Raw genomic sequence first — 27,107 nt, forward strand, 5'->3', positions numbered from 1 at the left:
ATCACCGATTCATGGTGTGTAGTTTTATTACTTTACAATGACTTTATAGGGTAGAAATCATGTAAAAGCTAGAAGGCTGAATATTCCAAATTTCTCAAATAAGTATCAGTATGGCCAAAATAGTTCCAAGAAAAAATGCCCCTAAAAGTTCCTAAGCATGCACCTGGTGCCTTGGGTAACCAGCAGGTATTTCATTTTGCGATTACCTAGTGATGCAATCCCCAGTTACCAAATTAGTGACATTTTGATACCCAAATTGCTAGAATGGACTAAGAACACACACCACGGAAGATCAATTAATAAAGGGATTAAAAATTATTGAAACTAAAATTTCTTCACTAGTTTCAAGTAAACTACACAAAATTAAGAAAATAAGTGTCATCAACCTCCTAGAACATCCCGTTTCATAGGCTCTAAAAGACACACCCTCAATCCTTGTGAATCTTCAATTAGGAATTGTTTGACTATTAGATTGATTATAAATCAATATAATATTATGCTAAATAGGAACACTAATGACATAAAAATAGAAAATCTAGCATATCATCCCCAAAATCTTCAAAAATCAGTCACTACAATCATCAAAGTCAAAAACTATTATCTAAAGGTAGTCTCTAAAATTTAGCCTCCAAAACTGGCAGCAAACAGCCCAAAATTCATTATATGTTGGACCTTGGGCCTGCATTACCCAACAGGTCTCCAAATATTTCACCAAAAGAGCACCTAGCACATGTGTCAGCACTGGTTTTAAATTTTTACCTAGAGTTTTTCATATTTTGAAGCACGTGAAATATATTAGATTGTCCATCTTCTCTCATAACTCTATAAAACATTATAGAACCCCAATCACAAGCAAGCTTTCTTTTGCTTCAATTATTTGACCTGATTAAAATCTTATTCGTATTTTTACCCATTTCCTTGACAAGAGGTTTCAAAAGAATTTGGATGGGCTATGCAATGATCCAAAAATAAATATATGAATAAAGCAATCAATTGAATCCATATGAATTGGCAGAATATGACCCCTGGCAATGATCCAAATAAACTACCAATGAGGCAATGCAGTTCAGAAGGAATTCATAAAGATGTTTGCATAATTTAATGAAAATAAGAACCACCAATGGTGTACTCTCTCATTTGCAAGGAATTCACAAGGATATTGTCATAACTAAAAAAACAATATGTCTAGTATATTCTATGACATCAAGAACAAAATTTATGAAAGATACTATAAATTATGCATGCGTGCGTGCGCATGAATATGCTAAGTGATGATAACACACATACACAGGAATATGCTAAAGCCATGCTAAATAATTGCAAGGAAAAAACTCACAGGAGTACTATCAACATATGGCAAGGATTCATATTTTCCTTCAGGAGTCATATGAAGTGTATCAAGGTCGGTAGTCTGCCCTTTGTTCATTCTCAACCACATATCTTCGTCAGCTACATTGACAAAATTATCTGGAAGTGGACTAGAATCAGGGAGTCTTGAATAATTTGACCGCTTCATTACAAAAGAGTTTGATATTGCTTTAAAACATGGAGTTCCAAAAGAATCTTCTTGTAACATGTCATGGTTATCATTGCATTCTTCGATATGGTTTTGACGTCTAGAAACCTGCCCCTGCATACACATAGCCAGTTCAATCATAATGAACAACCACCAAGTCACCATCATTATCAACATAATCAGCCTTGTCCCAACTATTTAGGGTAGAATTTATCCATTCAGCAAGTTAATTGTTGAGAGAGAAAGAGACATGAACCACGTTAACAATAAATGGGTTGATTGAAAAGATGGTGAGGACATCCGAGCACCATACCAGAGGAGGGCTAAGTCAGTCTCCTTATTGTTAGACAATCATTACATGGGGCTCACTTGGCCCAATCACATTCTTAGCCATTTTTAAGACCCCACGTGCATGTTCATGCATCTTTGAAGACCCCCACACTGGAAAGATGCACGTGGGCTGCATATACAAGCTTGATGGACACATCGGACCGTTGGATTGGGTGGACACGATGATCGGACCATTAGAACATCATTAAACATCTTAATCGTGGATCCCCATAGGCCACGAAATAGTTTATTTATTTATATTGTTTACATACTTCATTATTTTTTGTATAACTTATATTTGTGTTGAGATTAGGAAGTTAGAAATAACTTTTAATTTATTAAGCGCCTTTATGTTGAGAATCTATCTGAGAGTGTTTTTTTGTAAAAGGTCTTTTCTAAAACTATAAAAGAGAAAGATGGGTGTGTGAAGCTCTAATGCTATTATTTTGAGGAAAAAAAAACTTTGTGCTTTTTCTTCTTCATGTGATTTGAAGAATCCATGTGATTTGGAGCTTGGGTGTGGTATGATTACATTCCCCATTCAACGGAGGTGCGAGGCTTCCATCTATCATCTTCTTTATCTCTTCCTTTCAATTCAAAAGAGGTATTTTTCCAAAAACTTCATCTCTCCTCTTCCCTTCCTATCCAAGACCATCCAAATCATTTTTTTTCAACTTTTCATCATCCAACTTCAACTCCAACTGAAATCAACAATTGAGGACCCAAAAACCCTAGCCAACGACCCACACATGCGAGTCCCTAGGATGACCGTCTGGACAACCGCTCAATTCTTTGATTTCCCCTTGCTTCTCCCATCAAAACCCCTTGATTCCCCATCCATAACCCTACCCTAAACCTTATATCCCCAATTTTCTATTTTTTTCAATTTCTAAAAACATTATTTCCAAAATCACCAATTCCCATGAACCCTAATTTTTCGAATTTCAGACTTTCCCCTTCCTAACCCTAATCATAAAACCTACAAATTTATCCCTTAAATGTGAAACGTGCCTATGCTAAATTAAAAGCTCTATCCTTCCATTGGGCCTAGTTTCAATTGATTTATATGATTTCTTAGCATGCGGGCATGTGATTTAAGTTAAATCAAATTTCATTTCTTATTGTTTACTCTTAATTACTTGGTGGATTAGCATCTTTTGTTAATTGAATTACTTTATGGACTCTTTCATAATCTCTACATTGCAAGCATTAAATCATGTATCCTGCATCAAAAGATTTCTTTTTATATAAGAAAAAGATAAGATGATATCAGTTTTAAAAGAGGTTCACAAAAACATTTGTAGTCCTCCTAAGATGACATAAAGCAAGGAGAGCTTTGTTGTCTTATCAAAGAAGGAAATGATAACAGTCATCCTAAAAAGTGGCTGGAGAATATACGTTTAAGCACAAATAATATGAGACTCCAATGTTTATAAATTTTTGGTTTGATCCAGCTGGGAAGTGTAGGAACGTGTGGCCTGCAAAAGCAATTTGTTGCCTGTTATGTGCTTAGATGGCCATGTGGGCTTTGTGTTGTTGATATCCATATTCTGATGGAGACAATTATACTAAGTTTCCTAAACAGATGGAGATTTCATTTGCATACAATTACAGCTATGCATAGTTCCTGACTAGCTATCCATTACATTCATGTTAAGATGTTATGATACTGACCTTCGAACAGAATAATGGTTTAACCATAAAATTTCAGAATTTCAAGACACGCACATGCACTTATGCATGCATGTGTCACACGGACAGTCGGACACAGATATAAAAGAAGCCTCAATTCTATTGGAGCGTAGATGAAAGCATTAACTCTTAAGGAGCTTGTAATAATATCTTCTGACATAAGAATTGCCTGATATTGTCAAGATTCATTATGAAAGTTATGGCGGAAGTTTCAAGCCGGCTGCCAACATGACGCAACCCTCCTCCTTTATGACCCTTGATAGAGTGGAATGGTGGAATAGGATTCATGTAGCTGAGCCCAATTAGTTGGGATAAGGCTTGGATGATGAATTATGTAAATGGGTGCATCCGTGTCAATGAATTGATCATCAAGTTTCAATTAAGATTTACCAAACACATGTAATCTGGTTTGCAACTGATTGTACTAAGGATCATAGACAAATAGATCAACAAAATGATAATAAAAGAGATAAATAAGTTATTTACCTTATCAAAGGAGTCCAAGCTATTTGCAGGAAATGACTGTTCACCACTGCACAACTAAGCAAAAATAAAAAATAAAAAATGAAATAGTGACAATAAGAGACGGTGAACTATTTGGAATGTGCTCTAACAATTATTATGTTAAGAACAATCATAATAAAAGACTTCAAGATTCTATTCCAATCCTTTGCTGATATCAAACCTGGGAAGAGCTCCTATCATGATCTGAATAAGTGACAAGACTACTAAGATTGTCTATTTTCATTTGTTGCTCCTTAATACGCAGATCCCGCTCCATATGTGATTTTCTCTCTTCCTCAAGCTCCATGGCAAGCTTTTCACGTTCTAGTTCATACTAATAATCAAAACAAGGGAAAGTAAACACATGGAAACCATAAAATATATAAAAATAAATAAATAAACAATTCAAAGTGTAAATGGTAACAAGTTTCAGATGAGAACAGATATTACTTTTAACATGTCCTTCCGCAGTTTCAAGATCTCCTGCTCCAGCACCTCTGAATGAGAACCCTGCACCCAAAAATTCTCATGTACATTAAGGCTGGAGCTACTAGCAGGTTACATAAAAAGCAGATGCAGAATCACCTGAAGTTGACTACGGAGTTCTTCTATCTCTAGCTTTTGCCGCTTCAGTAGGGCTGCATCCGATAAAATCTATGGAAAAAACCATCCAGGGTTAGAAGAACATGAAAAAAAGAAGAAGATATAATTAAAAAGCAAAAGGGAACTAAATTCAACTAATCAATTCAGAGAAAACTTACAAAGGGTTTGTTTAACCGTAAGAAGACAGAAGAAGTTTTAATGTGATGACAAATCAAAACAGGTTCTTTTTAAATAAGGTATAAGGCTAATAATGAAGGGCTTTTCAGATATATCTCAAAATGCAGACATCATTTATGCTTCCATAAATGCATTTTTGGGGAAGTGAGGCCATACAGTGCATCCATAAAAATGTGGATGGAGTGATGCACTGAGTGCACCCATCCACACACAAAAAAGCGTTTCAAAATGAGGACTAAATGGAAACGGCTTGAACCCGTTATCATCTCATTGTCATTTGAGGGTGGACAGGCTGTCCAGTTCATGCTTTGCAATGTTCAGAACAGGCCCTAAACATAATGTCGTGTAGAGATATGAGATGCCTAAAGCATTAACACCTGATGAAAGTATCAAGAAAGCTAATCATATTTCAAGAACAACATGATCCAGGGTTAGATAAAACAGTAATTGGAAATATAAAATGCATCTAAAGGCACAAAAAAAATGATACAGAATGTTTAAGCATTTCAGGCATTTCCAAAGTTGAGAATGATAACACGGACCAGCATCTTTCTTATAACTCTGAAACTTAATCAACAAAAACTACAAACACAGTTTATCTAACTCAACACATTACATATAGAAAGTGCTAAAATGGAACTCCCAATTTATAGCTAACAAGAACTTCAGTTGTAAAAAAACAAGGCCACTGTACATACAAATGCAAGTAGAAAGCACTAATGCCAATCAAAAAGTTGTCTGCAAACAAAGAGAACAGGACTGGGAGTGGAACAAAGACAGAGGAATGAATGCTCATTTATTGGTTCCTAGAAAAAGTCTACAGCATAGAAAAAGATGATGAATGTTTAGGGAATTGACACACTAAGTTCAAGTCAAACGGAAATATGAAATCCACACATGGCCATTACAAATCTGATACAATCCCACAAAATAGGAAATAAACAAACCACACAATCAAAATCACAAAGCAAGATTTGCATGGAAAACCCTTCAAGGTGAAGGGAAAAACCATAGGGCAAATCCAAGAGAAATTCTCTATGAAATAGGGGTGTACAATGTTCTCCTCAAGTCTTTTGTCCATAACTTGAGAGATTACAAGGGAAAAACCCAATACAAATTATCTTTTTGGTGGTTCAAGAAACCCAACCTTCCTATCACAAGAAACCATTTCTAATGGAAGAAAACCAACCTCAAGGAGAAACTGGGCTGCTATGAGGATGAAAAACGTGGAGAGAGCAAGAAAAACCTTCAAGAATCACCTCTTGAACTCTAGCATTGGCCACTACGAAACCTACCTTTCTTTTCTCTTCCTCTTTCTCCTCTTTTCCCCTTCTCTCAAAATGTGTTCTACAAGCTTCTAGGCAAAAAAAAAAAAAAAAAAACCTATTTATTTTCTTCGTCCTTTTTTTAATTCTCATGCCACCCATAAGTAGGGCCCACTACTCATGGGTTGGACTACCTATGGCACGCGTGCCACAACAATCTCCCCCACCAGACACATGAGGAGGATATCAACGAATATAGATACTCACCCAACACCCATACTGGGTTTCTACAAAGTTCTAGCTTCTCCATTGGAACAACCTCTGTCACCATATCCAATGGATTTAGATCAGTGTGGATCTTCATGAACTGCATTGACTGGTTCTCTAACACATCGCATATCAAGTGGTATAGAACATCTATATTTTTGGTTTGGGAATGGTATGTAGCATTCTTGCTCAAATCCATGGCACTTTGGCAGTCACAATGAACCACATACTTGTCTTGCTTCAAGCCCAATTCTTGGAGAAATCTCTTCATCCACAAACAACTCTTTTTCCAGCTTCAATAGCCGAAATATATTCTACTTATGTCATAGAAAGAGATCCACACTTTTGCAATTTTTATTCTCAAAATGCAATTCCCCTTGTAAAAGGGAATAAATACTCAGAGGTGGACTTTCTACTATCTGTGTCATCTGCCTTGTTAGCGTGTAACACCCGAGCCAAAATGACACTAGACCCTAGGGCGTCCACCAGCGAGCCGCCCTAGACCGTGTCAAACGGCCTACACGGGCACACGTGCGAAGCCTCAAAAACTAGAGGGTAAATGAGATCCAACGGCTACTTTCACAAATCTTAAAAGGATGGCGTCACAAACATAACTAGTCCTAGGTACGACCAGGACTCAAAATGGACTGCAGAGGCTGGCTCTCCCAAGATCCGCTCTGACAAACTAAAATAAGCATAGGCCGCTTGTCGAAATTCCGCTAAATCCAAAACTAATAGGAAATCGTCAGCCTCATTTGGCTTGAGGCCCATCGCAAATGGCAAACCAAGAGAGTGCCTAGAACTGCTCAACTTGGGCCGGGAGATGAATGCTTGAAATGCGCAATTCTCCTAGGCATGAATCTGAAACTTAAGTAAAATAGGCCCCCTCGCTCTTTCGCGAAGTTGCAACTTTCCAACCGTCGAATTGTGACTAAACTTGAGGCACGAGTCAAAGATATTTCCCTGCTTATATCCGTATAGTTGCGGCCCCAATCGAGCACCAACGACCGTCAATCGCAAGTGGGTCCCCGCGGTCGATCGAAGCATCCTATCTCCATCTGATTTTGACCAATTGTGGATCCTATGATGGGGCACCTGCCCCTTGGCTCGAATGAGCCAGCAGGCCCTAAAGGGGCCCTGTGGGCCAAAACCTAGCCCACTAAGGGCAAGTATAATAGAAAAGAGGCCCCCAGGGCTATCTGGGTACAAAATCTGGGACTATAAAGGGCCCAAAAATTCACTCCCTCACTCCCACGAAAAAGCTCACAACCGCGCCCCACCGTAGGGGACAGCCCAGCGGCAGGAAATAGGTAACTATTGGACCCACTTCATAATTTGAGCCTTGAAGGCTATTTGCATGTGCCCTTGCAAGCTAACCTCATCAGCACAGGGCATCAATACGTCAATCTATGAACCCGAATCCTAGGAGCGGTACTAGGAATTCGATGGACTACTTCTAGGTGGGGAGCATTAACTTTAGGCTGCCAATTATCGAACCTATGTCGCAAATAATGATTGTGTAGTGAAAATGTGATTGCATGCTAATCAGTGAGCACCCCTTAGATTGATTGTCCTCCATAAATCGTAAATTATGCTTGGTGCAGATGAACATTTGATTAAATGCTAGAATAGGCTTGATTTACTGAAACTTCTACCCATTTACTCTACATTATCCCCTGACACATGCACTTATTTGTTTTAATGTTTGTAAAATCTGCGATGATTTGAGTAATGCACCCGCATGTCCGATAGAATGCCCAAACTGAATGGAACATCTTGAATTACTGTCATGCATGCTTGCATACTCCTAAAATAAGTAATGTATGTGGCATGCTATTTAATTTTAGCTGATTGGTCAATTAGGTTGGCCAGCGAATCGAAAAACTTGCGAAGGCAGCCCTATTGGGTCGGCTGCCCCGGGCCAGTCCGACTGATCTAGGCCGAACACAGACAACCGACGGTAGTTGGACTACACAGGATGCTTGCACCCAGTGCCAATTGCGTCTTAGTTCACCTGAGTCAGCCGAACTAGTCCACTAGTTGACCAACCATGTGTGTTTACTATGTATGATCACGCTCGCCTAAACATGGGGCACCCCACACCCCCAGAACGCCCACTTACAACCATTAGCGATGCAATCCACAAGTCTCGAGAGCCAGGCATGGTGGTATGGGACATTGTGTCCGCATTGTCAGCCTACGTTGACGTAACGAGCCTCCCCGTGGTGATCGCGAGCAATTCAGTTTAAAATCACACCTATCGTATGAGCTCAGCTGGGAGTGACGAACCCAGACAGATCAAGGATCGCAGGTGCAGGGCTGTCACGGTCGCTCTGGGCCTAGTGATCAAGTTAGGCCCATTGATTGCGTGGAGGTGTCTCAGTTTCCCCAATCTTGCTGGACAAACGGACTTAACTAAACACTCGGCTAACATGATCATCTTCTCACATTGCATTAGTTAGGTGTGGCGACTTGGGAGTTGTGGTTGCATGACGAGGTATTGTTGGGCATTTGCGAATAAGGAGTTAGAGTCGCTATGAGGGAGTGTTAGATTGCGAGGACATGCATCATCTCATAATAGCATGCACGTGCATTAACAAGAGTATTTAGGAATTGAACATTTAAGTTGTTTTTCATTAATTGTGTCTGCGAAATTGATAACTTATGTAACTTGATGTTAATGGAACCACTGAGTTGATCACTCACTCCCACTCTGGGACGATGTTTTAAAACACCAACCAGACCCTATCTTAAATGCAGGTATTGCAAAGTCCAACACGCTGGATGAGACGTCTATGGACTCAGAAGAGGAGCTCTCATATTTCCAAATGCTAGGCGGGTCGCTATATGCTGCCCTAGGGCCAGCAACATGATCTTAGGGCAGAGATATTTTGTATTTTGGACTGTATATATTTTGCTGGGACACGGTCCTGTACACCAAACGTATATACATCATCTTGCTAGTCATATTTTAAGTTTAAGTTACATTCATTTCAGTGTACGTTGCATGATCCATTTAATTTCTCAAATGCTCACACGCTAAGCAAACAAACCCAAAATACTCGCTTTTGCGAGGCATAAGTGACACCCGAAGTATCGGGAGTTGAGCATTTACTCGACCCCCGAAATTCAGGGCATTAGATAGTGTCTGTGTATCCTTTCAATATATGGTCTGTATCTCCAAAACACAAACACACCTTGGACGAGCCTTTCAAGTACACGAGAATCCACTTAACGATTGTCTAATGTGATGCAGGACACATGATTTAATGCTAGCATGCAACGTGGAGATTATGAAAGAGTTCATAAAGTAATTCAATTAACAAAAGATGTTAACCCACCAAGTAATTAAGAGTAAACAATAGGAAATAAAATCTTATTTAACCTAAATCACATGCCCGCATGCTAAGAAATCACATAAATCAATTAAAACTAGGCCCGATGGAAGGATAAAACTTTCAATTTAGCATATACACATTCCACACTCAAGGGAGAGATTTATAGGTTTCATGATTAGGGTTAGTAAGGAGAAAATCTGAAATTTGGAAAATTAGGGTTCATGAGAATTGGGGATTTTGGAATTAGGGTTTTTATAAATTGGAAAAAATAGGAAATTGGGGATCAGGGTTTATGGCAGGGTTATGGATGGGGAATCAAAGGGTCTTGATAGGAGAAGCAAGGGGAAATCAAATGATTGAGCAGTTGTCCAAACGGTCAGCCTAAGGGCTCGCACATGTCGGTCATTGGCTAAGGTTTTTGGGTCTTCAATAGTTGATTTCGGTTGGGGTTGAAGTTGGATGATGAAAAGTTGAAGAAAAAAATGATTTGGATGGTCTTGGATAGGAATGGAAGAAGAGATATAAAGTTTTTGGGAAAATACCTCTTTTGGATAGAAAGGAAGATGGTAGATAGAAGTCTTGCACCTCTGTTAAATGGGGAATGGAATCACACCACACCCAAGCTTCAAATCATATGGAGTATTCTTCAAATCACATGAAAAAGAGAAAACACAAAGCTTTTTTTTAAAAAAAATAATGGCATTAGGGCTTCACGCACCCATCTTTCTCTTTTATAGTCTCTTAAAAGACATTTTACAAAAAGACGCTCTCAGATAAGATTCTCAACATAAAGACGCTTAATAAATTAAAAGTTTTTTCTAACTCCCTAATGTCAACACAAATATAAGCTATACCAAAAATAATAAAGCATATAAATAATCTAAATAACTAAACTATTTCGTGGCCCATGGGGGTCCACGATCAAGACGTTCGATGATGATGATCCAACGGTCCGATCATCATGTCCATCAAGCTCCTATATGCAGCCCACGTGCATCTTCCCAATATGGGATCTTCAAATATGCACAAACATGCACGTGAGGTCTTTAACATGGCTAGGAATGTGAATTGGGCCAAGTGGGCCCCATGTAATGGTCGTCTAGCCATAAGGAGACTGGGTTAGCCCTCCTTTGGTATGGCACTCGCATGTCCTCATCAATTTCCCTTGGTTGATGAGATTTCGCCTCTGGCAAAATAAAGCTGCAATGATGCTCGAGGAGATTCGAGTCTCATCGCTGAAACTCTACCTCTGTGATCCACGTATTGTCTGACTTTAGTCTGCCCTTCCACTTGACAAGGTACTCTTGGTAACCTCCATATCGTGTGGAAACCGCTTCTTCATCTAAGATATCATCTATCTCCTCTCTTCTCGTAAGTATGGATGGTACAGGTGGTAAAGGTTGAGAAGAGGGGTCAGGTAATGGTCATGGGTTATGGGACAAGTCAAGGGCATCATCATCAAAGTTTATCTGAGGGTTAGGGGAAAGTCCATGAAACGGTACAAGATCTTCCACATTAAATGTGGAACTGATACCCATGATCAAGGTATCCCATATCGGTATCGGTTGGCGTAATGGTGCCCTCCAAAACCGATACGAATACGGGGGCGTACCGGCCCGTAATGGCGTAAAAAAAAATTTGCCAAAAAAATATGAAAAAATATGGATTAAATCCGGAATATTCTAAGCATTCCAAATATGCATCCATTTATAAATTGGAACATGTTTACGGTGGTGTAACAGTCCACTCTTTCGTGAGAAGTTGCATCAGACTATCTGATGAATTTATGAACCAGATAACCTGAATTTGACTACAAAATTCATATATTTAATTTTCTAACCATCTACTATCAATGATAGATATATTAGAATGAATGTAATATAAAAATATCTTACATTAGGTGTTTACAATTATTTTTGAGGAATTTCTCGAACATACCTATGGATGTGACTGTGATTCCTGTCTATGACTTGTCATCCTCAAGTCAAGAATATTAAAAAAAAAAAAAAAATTAGTAGTGTCTGATATGCTCCTCTGCAACTTCATTAAGGATTACTTAATTGGTTGTCAGGGGAACTATTTTAAATACAAGTTCGACAGTGTCAAGTGTGTGCTTGGCTTCTTGCAATAATACTGATGTAAGTTGTCTGCTGCAAATACTTACCTTAATACAAATATATACTCACAATCACAAGTCACCACCAAAATGAAAATCTGCTTTTTTGTGGTTGCTCGACCTCCACATCATCGTCATCGTCATCATCAGGCTAAGGCTATCCAATACGTGTAGGTGTTACATCTGCATATCCATAATATCCAGTGCCAGAAGGAAATACTAGATCAACGAAACCAGAGGATGATTGATCCTGACTGGACAACGACTATGACCTCGAGTAAGGATATCCACCAGTGCCCATCGAATAGCCATACTGGTGCCCGTACTCAGGCTGTTGAGAATCTTGAGATTGAGAGTGCGTCTGTTGTGATGAGTAACTTAGATTTGGATCTAGATATCTATAATCATATGAATATTGATCGGGAGGACTACTCCAACGTCAATGTGATGGAACAGGCTCAGTATAACCACCATAATCATAATCCAATTGACCATAAGAATATCCATCATAATAACCAAGACCATGAGCCTGCTGATGTTCCGGACCTCCCAGACCCGGTGCACCAATAGATATACCCTCCTTCTGCTGGCTGTATCGTGACTCGGTACACTCATAAGTCCGACCTCGTGTACTACCTCGTCAATGTTCATCGGCATCTCGATCTGTAGACGATTGTATAGGGCGTTGAGCAACTCTAGAAGTGTCAGCACCAGGGGCGGGGGGGTCATCGTCACCATCATCCGACATGATCACGATACCACTGCTCGTACTCTTTTGTTGATCTTGAGCCATACCCGTTCTTGGCATAAACGCTTCCCCTCTTACTGGGTCCAACATATCTGCACGACTCTCTTGTTACACTCTGCGTATTTCTGGGTCATCAATTTCCAATTCTTCACTATCCTCTTCAATTTGCTTTTCCCTTGTTTCCAACCAAGGTAGAAGTGGGTCATCCTCATCATAAATATTGTCCAAGTTTATTGGACAGTAGTCTCCGTCATCGGCAACTATAACACTCCTATGACGTCGTCGCATTCTTAGTTTTATATTGTAGTGCATGAAGACAAGTCTATCTAATGTTCTAGTCTGCAATCTATTCCTATTCTTTGAATGAATAAGCGCAAAACAAGTCCAATTCCTTTCGCAGCTAGAGGAAGATGTTGTCTGGTTCAAAACTTTTACTACAATTTTTTGGAGAGCCTTCGTACTCTCTCCAAAATTAATCTACCATTCGGCCGGTTGCAACCTGGATACTGCATGCTGTGCAAGAGCATCTCCAAAGCTACCAAGGCGATTTCCAAATGTATCTAATTCATTCAACACCTTTATTTGCATATCAAAGCCAGGCTCTAATCTCTTTATCACATTTTTTAGCCCGACACGAACTTCATCATCCGCAACAAATGATTGAGCATATCTATACCTATGATTTAAGTAGTAACCCACTGCATGAAGATCGTGATGGAGTTGTCTTGTCCATCTCATGTTGATCATCCTCCAATAAGACTCTCAGCTTCTACAATCACGTTGAATTACCAACTTTGCCTTATTCATGGCATCGTATAGGAAGCCCATGGTAGGTGCTTCGTCAGTTTCAACAAGACGGAGTACCCTCATTAGTGGCTTCATCACCTTTAGGATCGACTTAACCCTCTTCCAATATTTGTTGTCCCGTATGGTGTTCGCAACTTCAACCGGTGTCCCTGATGTCTTCTGCCCATGTCTTGTGTTAAGCCATTCTCGGGAAGCGAACATCTCACTCAACTCTCCCCTATGCTGGAATAAACTCTCTAATGCTATAAAGTTTGTTGCGAATCTAGTCGCCGCAGGCCTCAACAACTCTCGTCCTTTCGTGAACTTTTTCATTATTGCGACTCTTGATTATGGTTGTAAATAAACGTGTCACTTCTTTTGCCCTTTCGACCATTTCCTTAATATTCTTCTTCTTCCCAATATCTTCCAATATAAGATTAATACAATGGGCAGCACATGGTAACCAAAAAAGATGTTTTCTCTTTTCATCAAAATATGTCTTACATGCTTATATGATGCTTCATTATTTGTCACAATCTGCACTACATTCTCCTCTCCAATCTCTTTCACAACTTTATCCATTAGTCCAGTAATATAATTAGAATCTTTTGTTACTTTTGAGGCATCAATTGACTTGTGGTATATAGTTCCTAAGTGGCAGTACACCATGAAGTTAATCATGCTGCGTCTGGTTGGGCCAGTCCGACCATCACACATGATCATGCATCCTCTGGCTTGCCATACAGGTTTAAAGGTAGCCACGTATGCTTTCACATCCGCATACTCTGCATTTGTCCATTTCCCCCTAATCTCCTTAGCCGTGGGAGCTTTTATTCCTTCACCTGCCTATGCTGCTGCATCAATTACCACCTGCCAATATGGAGAATTGGCCGCATTAGGAGGTACGTTGGCATGTATAAATAACTTTACTGCTGCTCTACCTAATTTCTCAACGGAAGTTTTACTCCACATTTGTTTTATCTTCTTTTGTTTAGTTGATTCTTTCCTAAACAGGATTGGATCAATAGAGGGTCTCCTAGGCTCATTTACTTCTTCATCCAAACATATAGGGGCATCATGTGAATATGTCTGTCGTCGGCTCCCAAACACACGTCGTAACCCATCAAACCTACCCCCCCCCCCACACCCCCACCTGCAAAAGCAGTTGCACTTCCAGTTGCACTCCCACTCCCACTGCCCCCCTGTATCACGGACTGAACCATGCGTGCCAAACATGCGGCGACGTTCTTTCTCTTCACGAGCAAGACGCAAGCGCTCTCTCGTAGCTATAGTTAATTCCCGATTTGAATCCTCGTCAAAATCAATAATATCTTCATCACGAACGCCCATATATTCAGGACCAAACACCTCCTGTCGAGCTACATCCAAAACATCATCTTTCTTCTTTTATACAGCAGCACGTTTACCGTTCGACTCATCCAGACTAGCTTGCACTAAAAGCATTATCTCTTTCGGTACTCTAGTACATGCCGCAACTTGACCCTTTCGATGTGCCAAATGTTATCTGAGACGGGTAATTCCACCAGTCACGATTCTATCACAATACTTGCACTTCGTTTGGTGCCTAGTACCACCAACCCTCTCACAATGTTGCCATCCAATATCATCACTTGTTGTTGGCCAGACCCAGACATTTCTTTAGGTTTAGGTACATACTAGATAACTAGGTATAGATTAGATATGAGTATGACTATATGACCTATGTCAATAAAGATGATTTTATGTTCTAACTAAACCCTAATAAGCTCCAAAACCTATCCAATATAAGCAAATAAAAACATAAAGTCACTAATTCGAAAATAGAAAAAAATTATAAAATGACACCACAAATCAGTAAAATGCACATTAGCATGTTCTACTATGATTAACACATCATATTCTGTGATTAAAACAGCAAACCATTCATTAAAAAATGATTTTTCGAATTTAAAAAAAAAAAGGCCGAAATTAGTGCGTAAATAGAAAAAAATATAAAATGACACCACAAATCTATAAAATGCACACTAACATGTTCTAGTATAATTAACACATCATATTCTATGATTAAAACAACATACCATTTATTAAAAAATGATTTTTCGAATTTTAAAAATAATGGCCAAAATTAGTGCGTAAATAGAAAAAAATATAAAATGACACCACAAATCTGTAAAATGCACATTACATGTTCTACTATAATTAACACATCATATTCTATAGTTAAAACAGCAAACCATTCATTAAAAAATGATTTTTCAAATTTTTTTAAAAAAAAGGGCCAAAATTAGTGCATAAATAGAAAAAAATATTTAAAAAAATATAAAATGACACCACAAATCTGTAAAATGCACATTAACATGTTCTACTATAATTAACTCATCATATTCTATGATTAAAACAGCAAACCATTCATTAAAAAATGATTTTTCGAATTTAAAAAAAGGGGGCCAAAATTAGTGCGTAAATAGAAAAAAATATAAATGACACCAAAAATCTGTAAAATACACATTAACATGTTCTACTATAATTAACACATCATATTCTATGATTAAGATAGCAAACCATTCATTAAAAAATGATTTTTTGAATTTTAAAAAAAAAAGCCAAAATTAGTGCGTAAATAGAAAAAAATATTAAAAAAATATAAAATGACACCACAAATCTGTAAAATGCACATTAACATGTTCTACTATGATTAACATATCATATTCTATAATTAAAACAGCAAAGCATATAATAAAAAGTATAAATACCTATTTTTGACGAATTTCTGAAAAATGGCCCACGAAGCTTCGATTCAAGAAAATCCGTAATATAATGTGTTTTTATCTCAAATAAGCCAAGATTGGTCAAAAATAGTAGTAGAAGGATTAAGTGAGAGTTTGGAAGCAAATGGTTTCAAAAAAATGAAAAAACAGAGCTTAAAAAAGCAAAAAAAAATATGACCGTTATTCGATCGTTACGGGCTAGCCGTTACGGGTCAGTGACGGCCGTTACGCACGTAACAGGCCCGTAACAACCGTTACGGTACCAAAATCGGGGCATCGCCTGTTACGCCCCCGTACGCGTAACGGGTCCGACCGTTACCGTTACGTATCGGCCATTACGGCCGATACGTAACCGATTCGGGACACCTTGCCCATGATAGCCATGAAGGCTAACTATTCTATTTAAGGTGCTTACCTCCATCAATCCACACATGACAAACAACAAGCCCCACAAACAACCACGCTTCCAACCAAACCTCTGATACCACTGTTGGGAACCGACACACTCCCCGTCTATGTATGAATCAAATAGAAATATGAAATCCACAAATGGCTATCACAAATCCAAACCAAAGCCACAAAATAGGAAAAAACCAAAACACAATCAAAACCACAAAGCAAGATTTACGTAGAAAACCCTTCAAGATGAAGAAAAAACCATGGGGCAAATCCGAGAGAATCCACTATGAAATAGGAAAGTACAATGTTCTTCTATAGTCTTTTGTCCAAAACTTGAGAAAATACAAAAGAAAATCAAATACAAATTACCTCTTTGATGCTTCAAACAACCCAATATTCTCACCACAAGAAACTCTTTTCAATGGAAGAAAACTAACCTAAAAGAGACATCAGGTTGCTATGAGGATGAAAAACGTGGAGAGAATAAGAAAAACCTTCAAGAATCACCCCTCTTGAACTCTAGCCTTGGCCACCAAGATGTTAGACAGGCTCACATGCCTTGTATACCTTGTATAGCTAGTATACCTTGTATAGTTCATTTCCATAGGTAGAGGATTCTGATTTTATTATTTTCCTTGTATAGATGATTGTAATCTCTATATATTCAACCCCTTGGGTTGTCTCAAACACAGAAATCATTCAGCTCTTCTCTAGTATCAGATATTGTAATCTTTGTTTACATAGTATTAAAGCTTCACTGATCCAAAACCGCCACCACCTGTCAGATCCGACCTTCCCTGCGTCCGAACACCATCTCTACTATGTCCGGCCTCCATCCCTGCTGCGTCCGACCACCATCCCTGCTCATCCCTGCTGCATCCGATCACCATCCGACCGTACCAGCTCATCCCTGTTGCGTCCGGCCACCATCCGACCACCATCCGACCATCCCTACTCGTCCCTGCTCGTCCGGCCACCATCCGACCATCCCTACTCGTCCAACCACCATCCGACCCTCTGCTGCTGCATGCCCTACTGCACGATTTTCCAGATCCAGCGATTACTGCACGCCCTACTACACGATTTTCTAGATCCAGCGATTACTGCAGCTGCTACTGCTGCTCGGTTTTCCAGCAACCCCTGTTGCTATTACGCCAGTTCCAATAACCCCTGTTGTTGTTCCAGATCTAGAGATTTTCCAGATCTAGATTTCCCCTGTTGCTATTACGCCAGATCCAGCACCTGCAATACCTTGGGTACCTCCTGCTGCAAGGTACATCTAAAACCTTCTTCTGCTGTGACTCTTTGCTATTACTTCAGATCAATGGACAAGGACTCATCACATACAGAGGCCCCACATTGTAGTTTTAATGGTACCAACTATTTTCTATGGGGCATCCATTTTCAGAACTTCCTCAAGGGTCGTGGTTTGTGGGGACTAATTAATGGATCTGTTACTAGCCCCACTTCCACAGATGCCGACAAATTAGCTGATTGGGAAATGAACAATGGACGGATTATTATCTGGATTCTCAATTCGGTCGATCGATCCATTGTTGTTGGCCTCACACCTCATCGCACTGCTAAAGCAATGTGGGAGCATCTCCAGACAATTTATCAACAGAGTAATGCGGCCCGGTTATACTGCCTGGAACAGGATCTTGTTAATCTTACTTAGGGTGACGACAATATTCAATCATTTTACTTCAAAATTGTCACAATTTGGACTGAGATGGCTATGATGGATCCAACATTTCCTCATGACTTTAAGATATTCCAAACTATGCACAAGAGTGCGCAAGTTCGACAGTTTCTTATGAAGCTGCGTCCGGAATTTGAGCATTATCGGGCTGCTCTCTTGAACCTTAACCCTACTCCTTCATTAAATTCGGTTATTAATGATTTATTGACTGAGGAACAACGACTGAAAGTTCTCTCTCTTCTTTCCTCAACTCCGAGATCATCTGATATGGTGCTTGCTGTGTCCACCACTACACCAACCCGTGGTTCCACTCCTTTGACTTGTCGCGGCTGCAACAAGGTGAGTCATGTCATCACTCAATGCAAAGAATGATGCGCTTATTGTCGACAGACTAGTCATGGTATTCATGACTGTCGTACACGTGCCTATGCATCTTCTTTCGACCGTGGACGTGGTGGTCGTAGTCGTGGCCGTGGTCGTGGGCATGCTCTTTCTGCTACTGCTACCACTATTTCTTCTGAGCCGTCTATTACTGATACTGCATCTACTGATTCTGCTGAAGGTCTTTCATCACCTTTGACTCCTGCGATGCTCCAGCAAAACGTTCAGGCCTGTTCTGCGGCCAAGATGTCAAGTATATCCCCATCTTCTACATGGTTCTTCAATTCGGGTGCTTCAATCATATGACTGGTGTTGTATCCCATCTTCGCAACATTCGTCCCTACAGCGGAAATCAGGCTATTTCTACTGCGGATAGCACTAGACTACCCATTCAGTCTGTTGGATCATTGACTTTCTCTCCTTCTGCTCATCGTCAGTTCACCCTTCGTGATGTGTTTCATGTCCCTCACCTCTCCTCCAATTTAATTTCAGTTGGTCAACTCACATCCAATAACTATTTAGTCATATTTCTTCCCAACTGTTGTTTTGTGCAGGATCTGGCAATGGGGAAGGTACTTGAGATGGGTAGGCGGCATGGTCGTCTGTACGTGTTGGACTTTGATCCATCTGTCACTCCGGCTCGTTGTTTCTTTTCTCCATCTTCATCAGATATTTATTCAGCAAATAAATTGTGGAAACTGTGGCACTTTCGCCTAGGTCATCCACATTCCGATAGGTTAATTCGGTTATTTTCTTCTGGCATGTTAGGGAACATTTCTCTTAATAAAAAAGATTTAGATTATTCTTGTACATTTTGTTGTCTTTCAAAAAGTAAGTGTATTCATTTTCCTCTAAGTACTACAAAATCCTCTTCAATGTTTGAACTAGTGCATACGGATGTCTGGGGTCCTTCACCAATTATGTCTCTCTCTGGGTTACGATATTATGTTATATTCATTGATAATTTCACACATTACACCTAGATTTATTTTCTGCACTCAAAGTAACAGATTTTTTAAAAATTCAGGATATTTCACTCTATGGTGGAGACTCAATTTCGGGTTCCAGTTCAAACTCTCCGCTCTGACTCGGGGGGGAATATCTCTCAATAGATTTTCGTACATTTCTTCAGGGTCATGGGATTATTCATCAGACCACCTGTTCTGATATTCCTCTTGCCTCGCATACTCTCCCTCGTCCGTTGCAGGTTTACTCGCGTCAACCACGTACAGATCCACCACCTATTAGTCATCCCGAACCTACTGTACCTGTTGCAGATCCTGAACCTACCTCGATACGTCGTTCCAATCATGTACATCGAGCGCCTGATCGCTTGATATGCTCTATGTCTGCCACGAATGCTACTCTGGATACTGTTTCCATTCCTACTTCATACTCTCAGGCAGCCACTCATGATTGTTGGAAGAAGGCTATGGCAGAAGAACTTGCAGCATTGGATGAAAATCATACGTGGGACATTATCACTCGACACGCTGACTAACAGCTAATTGGTAGCAAATGGATTTATTTTGTCAAGCCCAAGTCTGATGGATCATTGGATCAATACAAGGCTCAACTTGTCGCTTAGGAATACAAACAGGAATACGGAATTGATTATGATGAGACATTCGCTCCTGTGGCCAAGATGAAAACCGTTCGTACTCTTCTGGCAATATCTTCCGTTCGCTCTTGGCCACTTGCTCAGATGGATGTGAAAAATGTTTTTCTTCATGAAGACCTCCAAGAAACCGTATATTTGAAACTTCCTCCTGGCTCTTTAATCCCTGACAATAAGGTATGTCGCCTAAAGAAAGCCCTGTATGGCCTCAAACAGGCACCTCGGGCATGGTTCCAACGCTTTCACGATGTTGTTACATGTGTTGGCTTTACTCAAAGTAGTCATGACTCATCCTTATTTTTTCGCACCACTGCTCACGGCATTATCATTGTTCTCGTCTATGTTGATGACCTCCTTCTGACTGGTAGCGATGCTACTGGCATCTCGGCTTTAAAGGATGTTCTGCAATCATCCTTCAAGATGAGAGACCTCGGCCATCTCACATACTTTCTTAGGCTTGAAATTTCACGTTCTAAATGTGGAATCCTGGTCAGCCAGCGTAAATATACCAAGGATCTTCTCGCCTTGACATCATTGACGGATCAAAAGACAGTTCAGACTCCCTTAGAACTTAACGTTCAATATGGCCGTGACGATGGTGATCTACTTGCGCAGCCCGACTTATACCGCTGTTTGGTTGGGAGTCTGGTTTACTTAACTATGACTCGCCCTGATATTGCCTACGCTGTCCAAGTCGTCAGTCAGTTTGTTTCTGCTCCTCAGACTCTTCATATAACTGCGGTGTTGTGCATCCTACGATACCTATGTGGAACTCTAGATCAATCAATGTTCTTCTCCTCCGCGGCGTCTCACCTTCGTGCTTATTCGGATGCTGATTGGGCCGGTTGTGCTCTCACACGAAGATCTACCACTGGCTACTGTGTTTTTCTTAGCACTTCTCTCATCTCTTGAAAGTGTAAGAAGCAGGCCACTGTTTCCAAATCGAGCACAGAAGCCGAATATCGAGCGATGTTCGCTGTGTGTAGTGAGCTTGTCTGGTTACGTGGACTTCTTTCCGACTTGGGCATTCCTCTGCAGAATCCTACTCCACTCCATGTCAATAATCTAAGTGCTATTCAGATTGCCTCTAACTCAGTTTTTCATGAACGGACGAAGCATATTGAAGTTGACTGTCACTTTATCCGCGAGAAATTTCAGTCTGGGCTCATTTCTCTTCCACATGTTGCATCCCATGATCAGATTATCGACATTCACCAAGTCCTTCACTTCTGCACGTCACTCATTTCTAGTTGGCAAACTATTACTTGTCGATGACCAGCATTAGTTTGAGGGGGGATGTTAGACGGGCTCACATGCCTTGTATACCTTGTATAGCTAGTATACATTGTATAGTTCATTTCCATAGGTAGAGGATTCTGATTTTATTATTTTCCTTGTATAGATGACTGTAATCTCTATATATTCAACCCCTTGGGTTGTCTCAAATACAGAAATCATTCAGCTCCTCTCTGGTATCAAATACTGTAATCTTTGTTTACACAAGAAACCTACCTTTCTCTTCTCTTCTTCTTTCTCCTCTTTTCCCCCTTTTCTCTCTTAAAATGTGTTCTACAAGCCCCTTTTCCTTTTCTTCCTCTTTTCTTATTTTCATCCGACCAATAAGTGGGCTCCACCACTCATGGGGCTAGACCACCCATGACACGTGCCACAACAGAATGCCCCTAACAAGAAGATTAACCTCAACTCAACACAATACAATTTCCTAGTGAAAATTTTCCAGCTAAATGTTGTAGAGAAAATTGCAAAACAGGAGAAAATAATAGGATTACGAAGACAACAAAATCTATGATTATCTAGCATCATTAGTATCATGAAGCAGCTACATGCTATATATATCTCAAGAAACACATTGTTTTAGCTTTTCCTTTTAAACTTCCTATGCGTCCAATGTTGCTTTCTACTTTCATATATTAAACTTTCAATGTTTTGTTTTTAACTTTTATTCTTCTTATTTCAAATCCCGGAGGGTCCCCTTTCTTTCCCTTCTCACAGAATAAACCTTTATACATTTTGAACATTAGAAAAATGGACTTTGAAAAAACCACAATTCTTTCAATTATAGAGGTACTACATCCATTATTAAGAGCTCTACCATTAACCAATCTGAAAACACAATATCTTGAGAAATGAAAACTGCTGATATTGGATGACATACCTAAGTCAAAATATTGAAGCAACAACTTTGTCTAAAATGATGTTTTAGACGTGTCAAGATTCAACTTCTTACTTGGAAAAGAGAGACTGCAATGAAATCAAGAGAGTAAGAGAAATGACCTCATTCACTTGAACACAGTTGGTAATACGCTTAGCTCTGCTTGCAAACTGGAGGGTTCCCCTTGTTTCCTCTATGTGAACCTAAATATAATAACTGCATAACATAACCAGACCTCTTGCATGGTATGCTCTGTATAAAGTGTCAAAAAGATGCGTGAAATGAATAGAAGGATACCTCTTCAGGTGCGACTGTACAAATAATAGATGTTTTGGCATTACCACCAAGAGCAGGTTGGAGTATGCGAGTGAGCTTGCTATCACGATATGGAATGTGTCCCCTGCATCAGAATTCCACTCTTTTCAATATAGCAGTTTCCTAGAAAAATGAAGCAACTGATTCACATTATGTATAACGAACCTTTGTTTGCCACCATCACTAAGTTTATTAATTACATTGCCAAGAATCATTAAGCTCTTGTTGATGTGTTTCCCTTCCTTCAAACGCACACCTCCGGCTCCAGTCTTAGCAATCCGCTCTGACCCAGCTAAATCTACCAGATTCTGGTAGCATAAATAGGCATGTAATAAAATAAGATGCAGGACTAAGAAATATTGAATGAATCAGACAGTGACAAAGGCTATGTTTGAGGATTCATGGGCCAAAGTGATAGGCTAGCACCAAATGGAAGTGAGATATGTTCAGGACCTTCCCCTACATCTTTCTCTCGCAATTTGGAGTGGAAAAGCAGGAAAACGAAAGCCTGCAACAGGCCTAGTATAGGGTTCTCTTGCAATTTGGAATTCCAAGGAACCGATACTGGGAAGCACAACTGAACACATGTTATAACTGGAGACTGATCCAGAATAAGATGGAAACAGTTTTAGACAACTAAATTAAAGAGGATATTGCAAAGAAAAAGAATACAAACCAGGACAGACACTCGGATGGCATCAGTAATAGAAATATCACCAGAACATGAATCCTTGCCCCTGCTTTCAATAACCTAATTAAGATATCACAAGGTCTAGTATCAATAACAAGGAGCAGGGATAAGAACCAAAGAAAAGACCCAGTGAAGCTCCAATTTTCTGACAGGGCATACCATCCTAAATATGGTGTGGGATCTGCTACTTCTAATGTTCATGTTTGTCTGCCCAAAATGCCGATTAACTACAAAAAATAAAATTATCAATAGAGAAAATAGATGCACAATCACTTCAAAGAAAAGTAAAAGCAACAAAATAGAAGATAGAAGCCAATGAATAATACAATTATGCTGATGGATAAGATCCGTTCAAACCTTCCCCTAGTTCAATGAGTCTGAGAACTTGCTCAGCATTATTCACAATTTCCTCTCGAAGGCCTGCAACGAAGATGCCACGCTGGAAAAATAATAAAAATAAGCAATATAATCCAATGCTCTAAACTTTAAAATGAGCTTCAAAACCTTCTCATATCTTACATCTAAACTTTCGTGAATTTGAAGCTTATGATTCTCTGGAGCAAAAAGATCATTGATCTCTTCATTGTAGATTTCCATGTAGGAAACACGAATCAAAAATTCACGGTCGGTCGTCTGAGAATGTTAAGATGTTAAAATAGCTTAGTGCTCCCAAAATTCAAAGAATGTGTGAGGCAACTTAAAGAAATGTCTAACAAACTAATGTTGATACCATCTCAATATTTTGGAAAATATCTCTGATTGCCAGGAGAGTAATTCCAGGATCACTTTCAGAACCATTCATGGTGAAAGTTTTGCCACTGCTGGTCTGTCCATATGCAAATGCAGTTCCTGTAAATATCACCAGAGGCAGCAAGTGGGTGTAAGTAGCAAATCAAACACATGCTTCTGGAAAATCCAAGTATGCAAAATAGGAAGAATGGCCAGTTATTTAAGTGGCATCACCAACATCCATTAAAGTTTTGTGAGCATAAGCTCAAAATATCAATTTCCTTCATGGCTCTTTGAACGTGAAAACATAGGTTGAAACATAAGAAACATGGAGATCCTTGAATAATTTAAAAATGCATATAAAATTTAATAGACCAAGATTGGCAAACTTAGGCTTGACTTAGGCAGGCCAACACAGTGACTTGCAAAAAAAAAAAATCTTGTTTAGAATTTATACATGATTTAAAAATAAAAATAAAAATTGTATAGGTAAGCTGGGCTTGAACCCAATACCTCAGTGTGAAAACACACTCTGGAATTTACATGTGATTTCAGCCTTTTATGAATAAATGCAACAACTTCTACAAGAATGGATCATAAAGAGTAGAGCACCCCACACGTGCCTATGTGCGCCATATCTATGATTTTATCAAATGGGTCCCTTGTGAACATCCCAAAAACTAATTAGACTACAATCACTCATAATTCAGTTATAAAGTCATGCCGAGTCTATCTTCATGTTGGAATATTTGGTTGAATCAAATAGACTATTTAAAATCGAGATCCAAAAAAGAAAATTAAATATGAGATAGAAGACATATAGATTTGAGTCAAGGCGTGACGAGAGTCACTCCGCTTGAAATCGAATTTGCTCCCCTTGGACAGCGTCCCAAGTGCAACAGGTTTCCAGAGCAATCGACCTCCAGGATACAACGACAGCAGTGCACTCACTGTACGCAGGCTCAAACCACTTGCGGTTTAACCCGAAAATGCTGAGTTGACTCAACAACGAACTCAGCAACCAAAACTTGTAAACCAAAAGACAGAGAGAGTTCTCACAATAGAAGAAAAGATTTTTCGTTATTTTGAAACTGGAACGGAAGTCCTTATATATACTCCGAATTAGTGCATTAAACACTCTTTCAAAAGGGTTTAGTATGTTGGGTTTAAACCCAAGAGGTGCAACTAGCCGAACAATCACATCTCTCCAAGGTGTCCCGTATCCGTTACGTTTCGGCTGTAACGGCTGATACGTAACGGTAACGGTCGTACCTGTTACCCGATACGGGGGCGTAACAAGCGACCCCCCGATTTTGGTATCGTAACGGCACCGTAACGGCCGTTACGGGGCATAACCGCCGTTACTGCCCCATAACGGCTAGGCCGTAATAGTCAAATAACGGCCATATTGTTTTTCTTTTTAAGCTCTGTTTTTTCAGTTTTTTTGAAACCACTTTCTTCCAAACTCTTACTAAATCCTTCTATTACTATTTGTGACCAATCTTGGCTTGCCATTTGAGATAAAAACACATTATATTAAGGATTTTCTTGAATCGAAGCCCCGTGGGCCATTTTCCAGAAATTCGTCAAAAATAGGTATTTATACTTTTTATTGAATGTTTTGTTGTTTTAATCATAGAATATGATGTGTTAATCATACTAGAACATGTTAATGTGCATTTTACAAATTTTTAGTGTCATTTTATATTTTTTTCTATTTACGCACTAATTTCGGCCTTTTTTTAATTCGAAAAATCATTATTTAATGAATGGTCTGCTGTTTTAAACATATAATATGATGTGTTAATCATAGTAGAACATGTTAATGTGATTTTACAGATTTGTGGTGTCATTTTATATTTTTTTCTATTTACGCACTAATTTCGGCACTTTTTTTTAAAATTCGAAAAATCATTTTTTAATGAATGATTTTTTGTTTAATCATAGAATATGATGTGTTAATCATAGTATAACATGTTAATGTACATTTTACAGATTTGCGTGTCATTTTATATTTTTTTATATTTTTTTCTATTTACGCACTAATTTTGGCCCTTTTATTTTAAATTCGAAAAATCATTTTTTAATGAATGGTTTGTTGTTTTAATCATAGAATATGATGTGTTAATTATAGTAGAACATGTTAATGTGCATTTTACAGATTTGTGGTGTCATTTTATATTTTTTTCTATTTGCGCACTAGTTTTGGCCCTTTTTTTTTAATTCGAAAAATCATTTTTTAAGGAATGGTTTGCTGATTTAATCATAGAATTTGATTTATTATTTATTAATTATAGTATAACATGTTAATGTGTATTTTATAGATTTGTGGTGTCATTTTATAATTTTTTTTCTATTTTCGAATTAGTGACTTTATGTTTTTATTTTCTTATATTGGACAGGTTTTGGAGCTTCTTAGGGTTTAGTTAGAACATAAAATCATCTTTATTGATATAGGTCATATACTCATACTCATATCTAATCCATATCTAATTATCTAGTATGTACCTAAACCTAAAGAAATGTCTGGGTCTGACCAACAAGTAAGCGAGGATATTGGATGGTAACATTGTGAGAGGGTTAGTGGTACTAAGCACCAAAAGAAGTGCAACTATTGTAATAGACTAGTGACTGGTGGAATTACCCGTCTCAAACAACATTTGGCACATCGAAAGGGTCAAGTTGCAGGATGTACTAGAGTACCGAAAGAGATAATGCTTTTAATGCAAGCTAGTCTGGATGAGTCGAAGAGTAAACGTGTTGCTGTACAAAAGAAGAAAGATGATGTTTAGGATGCAGCTCGACAAGAGGTGTTTGGTCCTGAATATATGGGCGTTCGTGATGAAGATATTATTAATTCTGACGAAGATTCAGATTGGGAATTAACTATAGCTAGGAGAGAGCACTTGCGTCTAGCTTGTGAAGAAGAATAACGTCACCGCATGTTTAGCACGCATAGGTCAGTGCGTGATACGGGGGGAGGGGGGTA

The 27,107-nt window shown here is 39.0% G+C and overlaps 1 protein-coding gene across 2 annotated transcripts in view; it reads right to left on the reverse strand.

The window, feature by feature from the left end:
- Positions 1–27,107, reverse strand: part of LOC131218856 (kinesin-like protein KIN-7N) — a 52,904-nt gene that overhangs the window by 20,847 nt on the left and 4,950 nt on the right. For both annotated transcript variants that reach the window (XM_058213715.1, XM_058213716.1), the window contains exons 3-15: positions 24,120–24,238; positions 23,909–24,022; positions 23,747–23,828; positions 23,549–23,616; positions 23,375–23,449; positions 22,864–23,006; positions 22,681–22,783; positions 22,506–22,586; positions 4,628–4,696; positions 4,493–4,552; positions 4,224–4,376; positions 4,025–4,078; positions 1,337–1,630 (exon numbers count right to left, since the gene is read on the reverse strand). In XM_058213715.1, the coding sequence (XP_058069698.1) occupies positions 1,337–1,630; positions 4,025–4,078; positions 4,224–4,376; positions 4,493–4,552; positions 4,628–4,696; positions 22,506–22,586; positions 22,681–22,783; positions 22,864–23,006; positions 23,375–23,449; positions 23,549–23,616; positions 23,747–23,828; positions 23,909–24,022; positions 24,120–24,238 (1,415 nt within the window). The remainder of the gene's footprint in view (positions 1–1,336; positions 1,631–4,024; positions 4,079–4,223; positions 4,377–4,492; positions 4,553–4,627; positions 4,697–22,505; positions 22,587–22,680; positions 22,784–22,863; positions 23,007–23,374; positions 23,450–23,548; positions 23,617–23,746; positions 23,829–23,908; positions 24,023–24,119; positions 24,239–27,107) is intronic.

The sequence above is a fragment of the Magnolia sinica genome, chromosome 11 (assembly GCF_029962835.1).
Source record: "Magnolia sinica isolate HGM2019 chromosome 11, MsV1, whole genome shotgun sequence".
Lineage (NCBI taxonomy): Eukaryota > Viridiplantae > Streptophyta > Magnoliopsida > Magnoliales > Magnoliaceae > Magnolia > Magnolia sinica.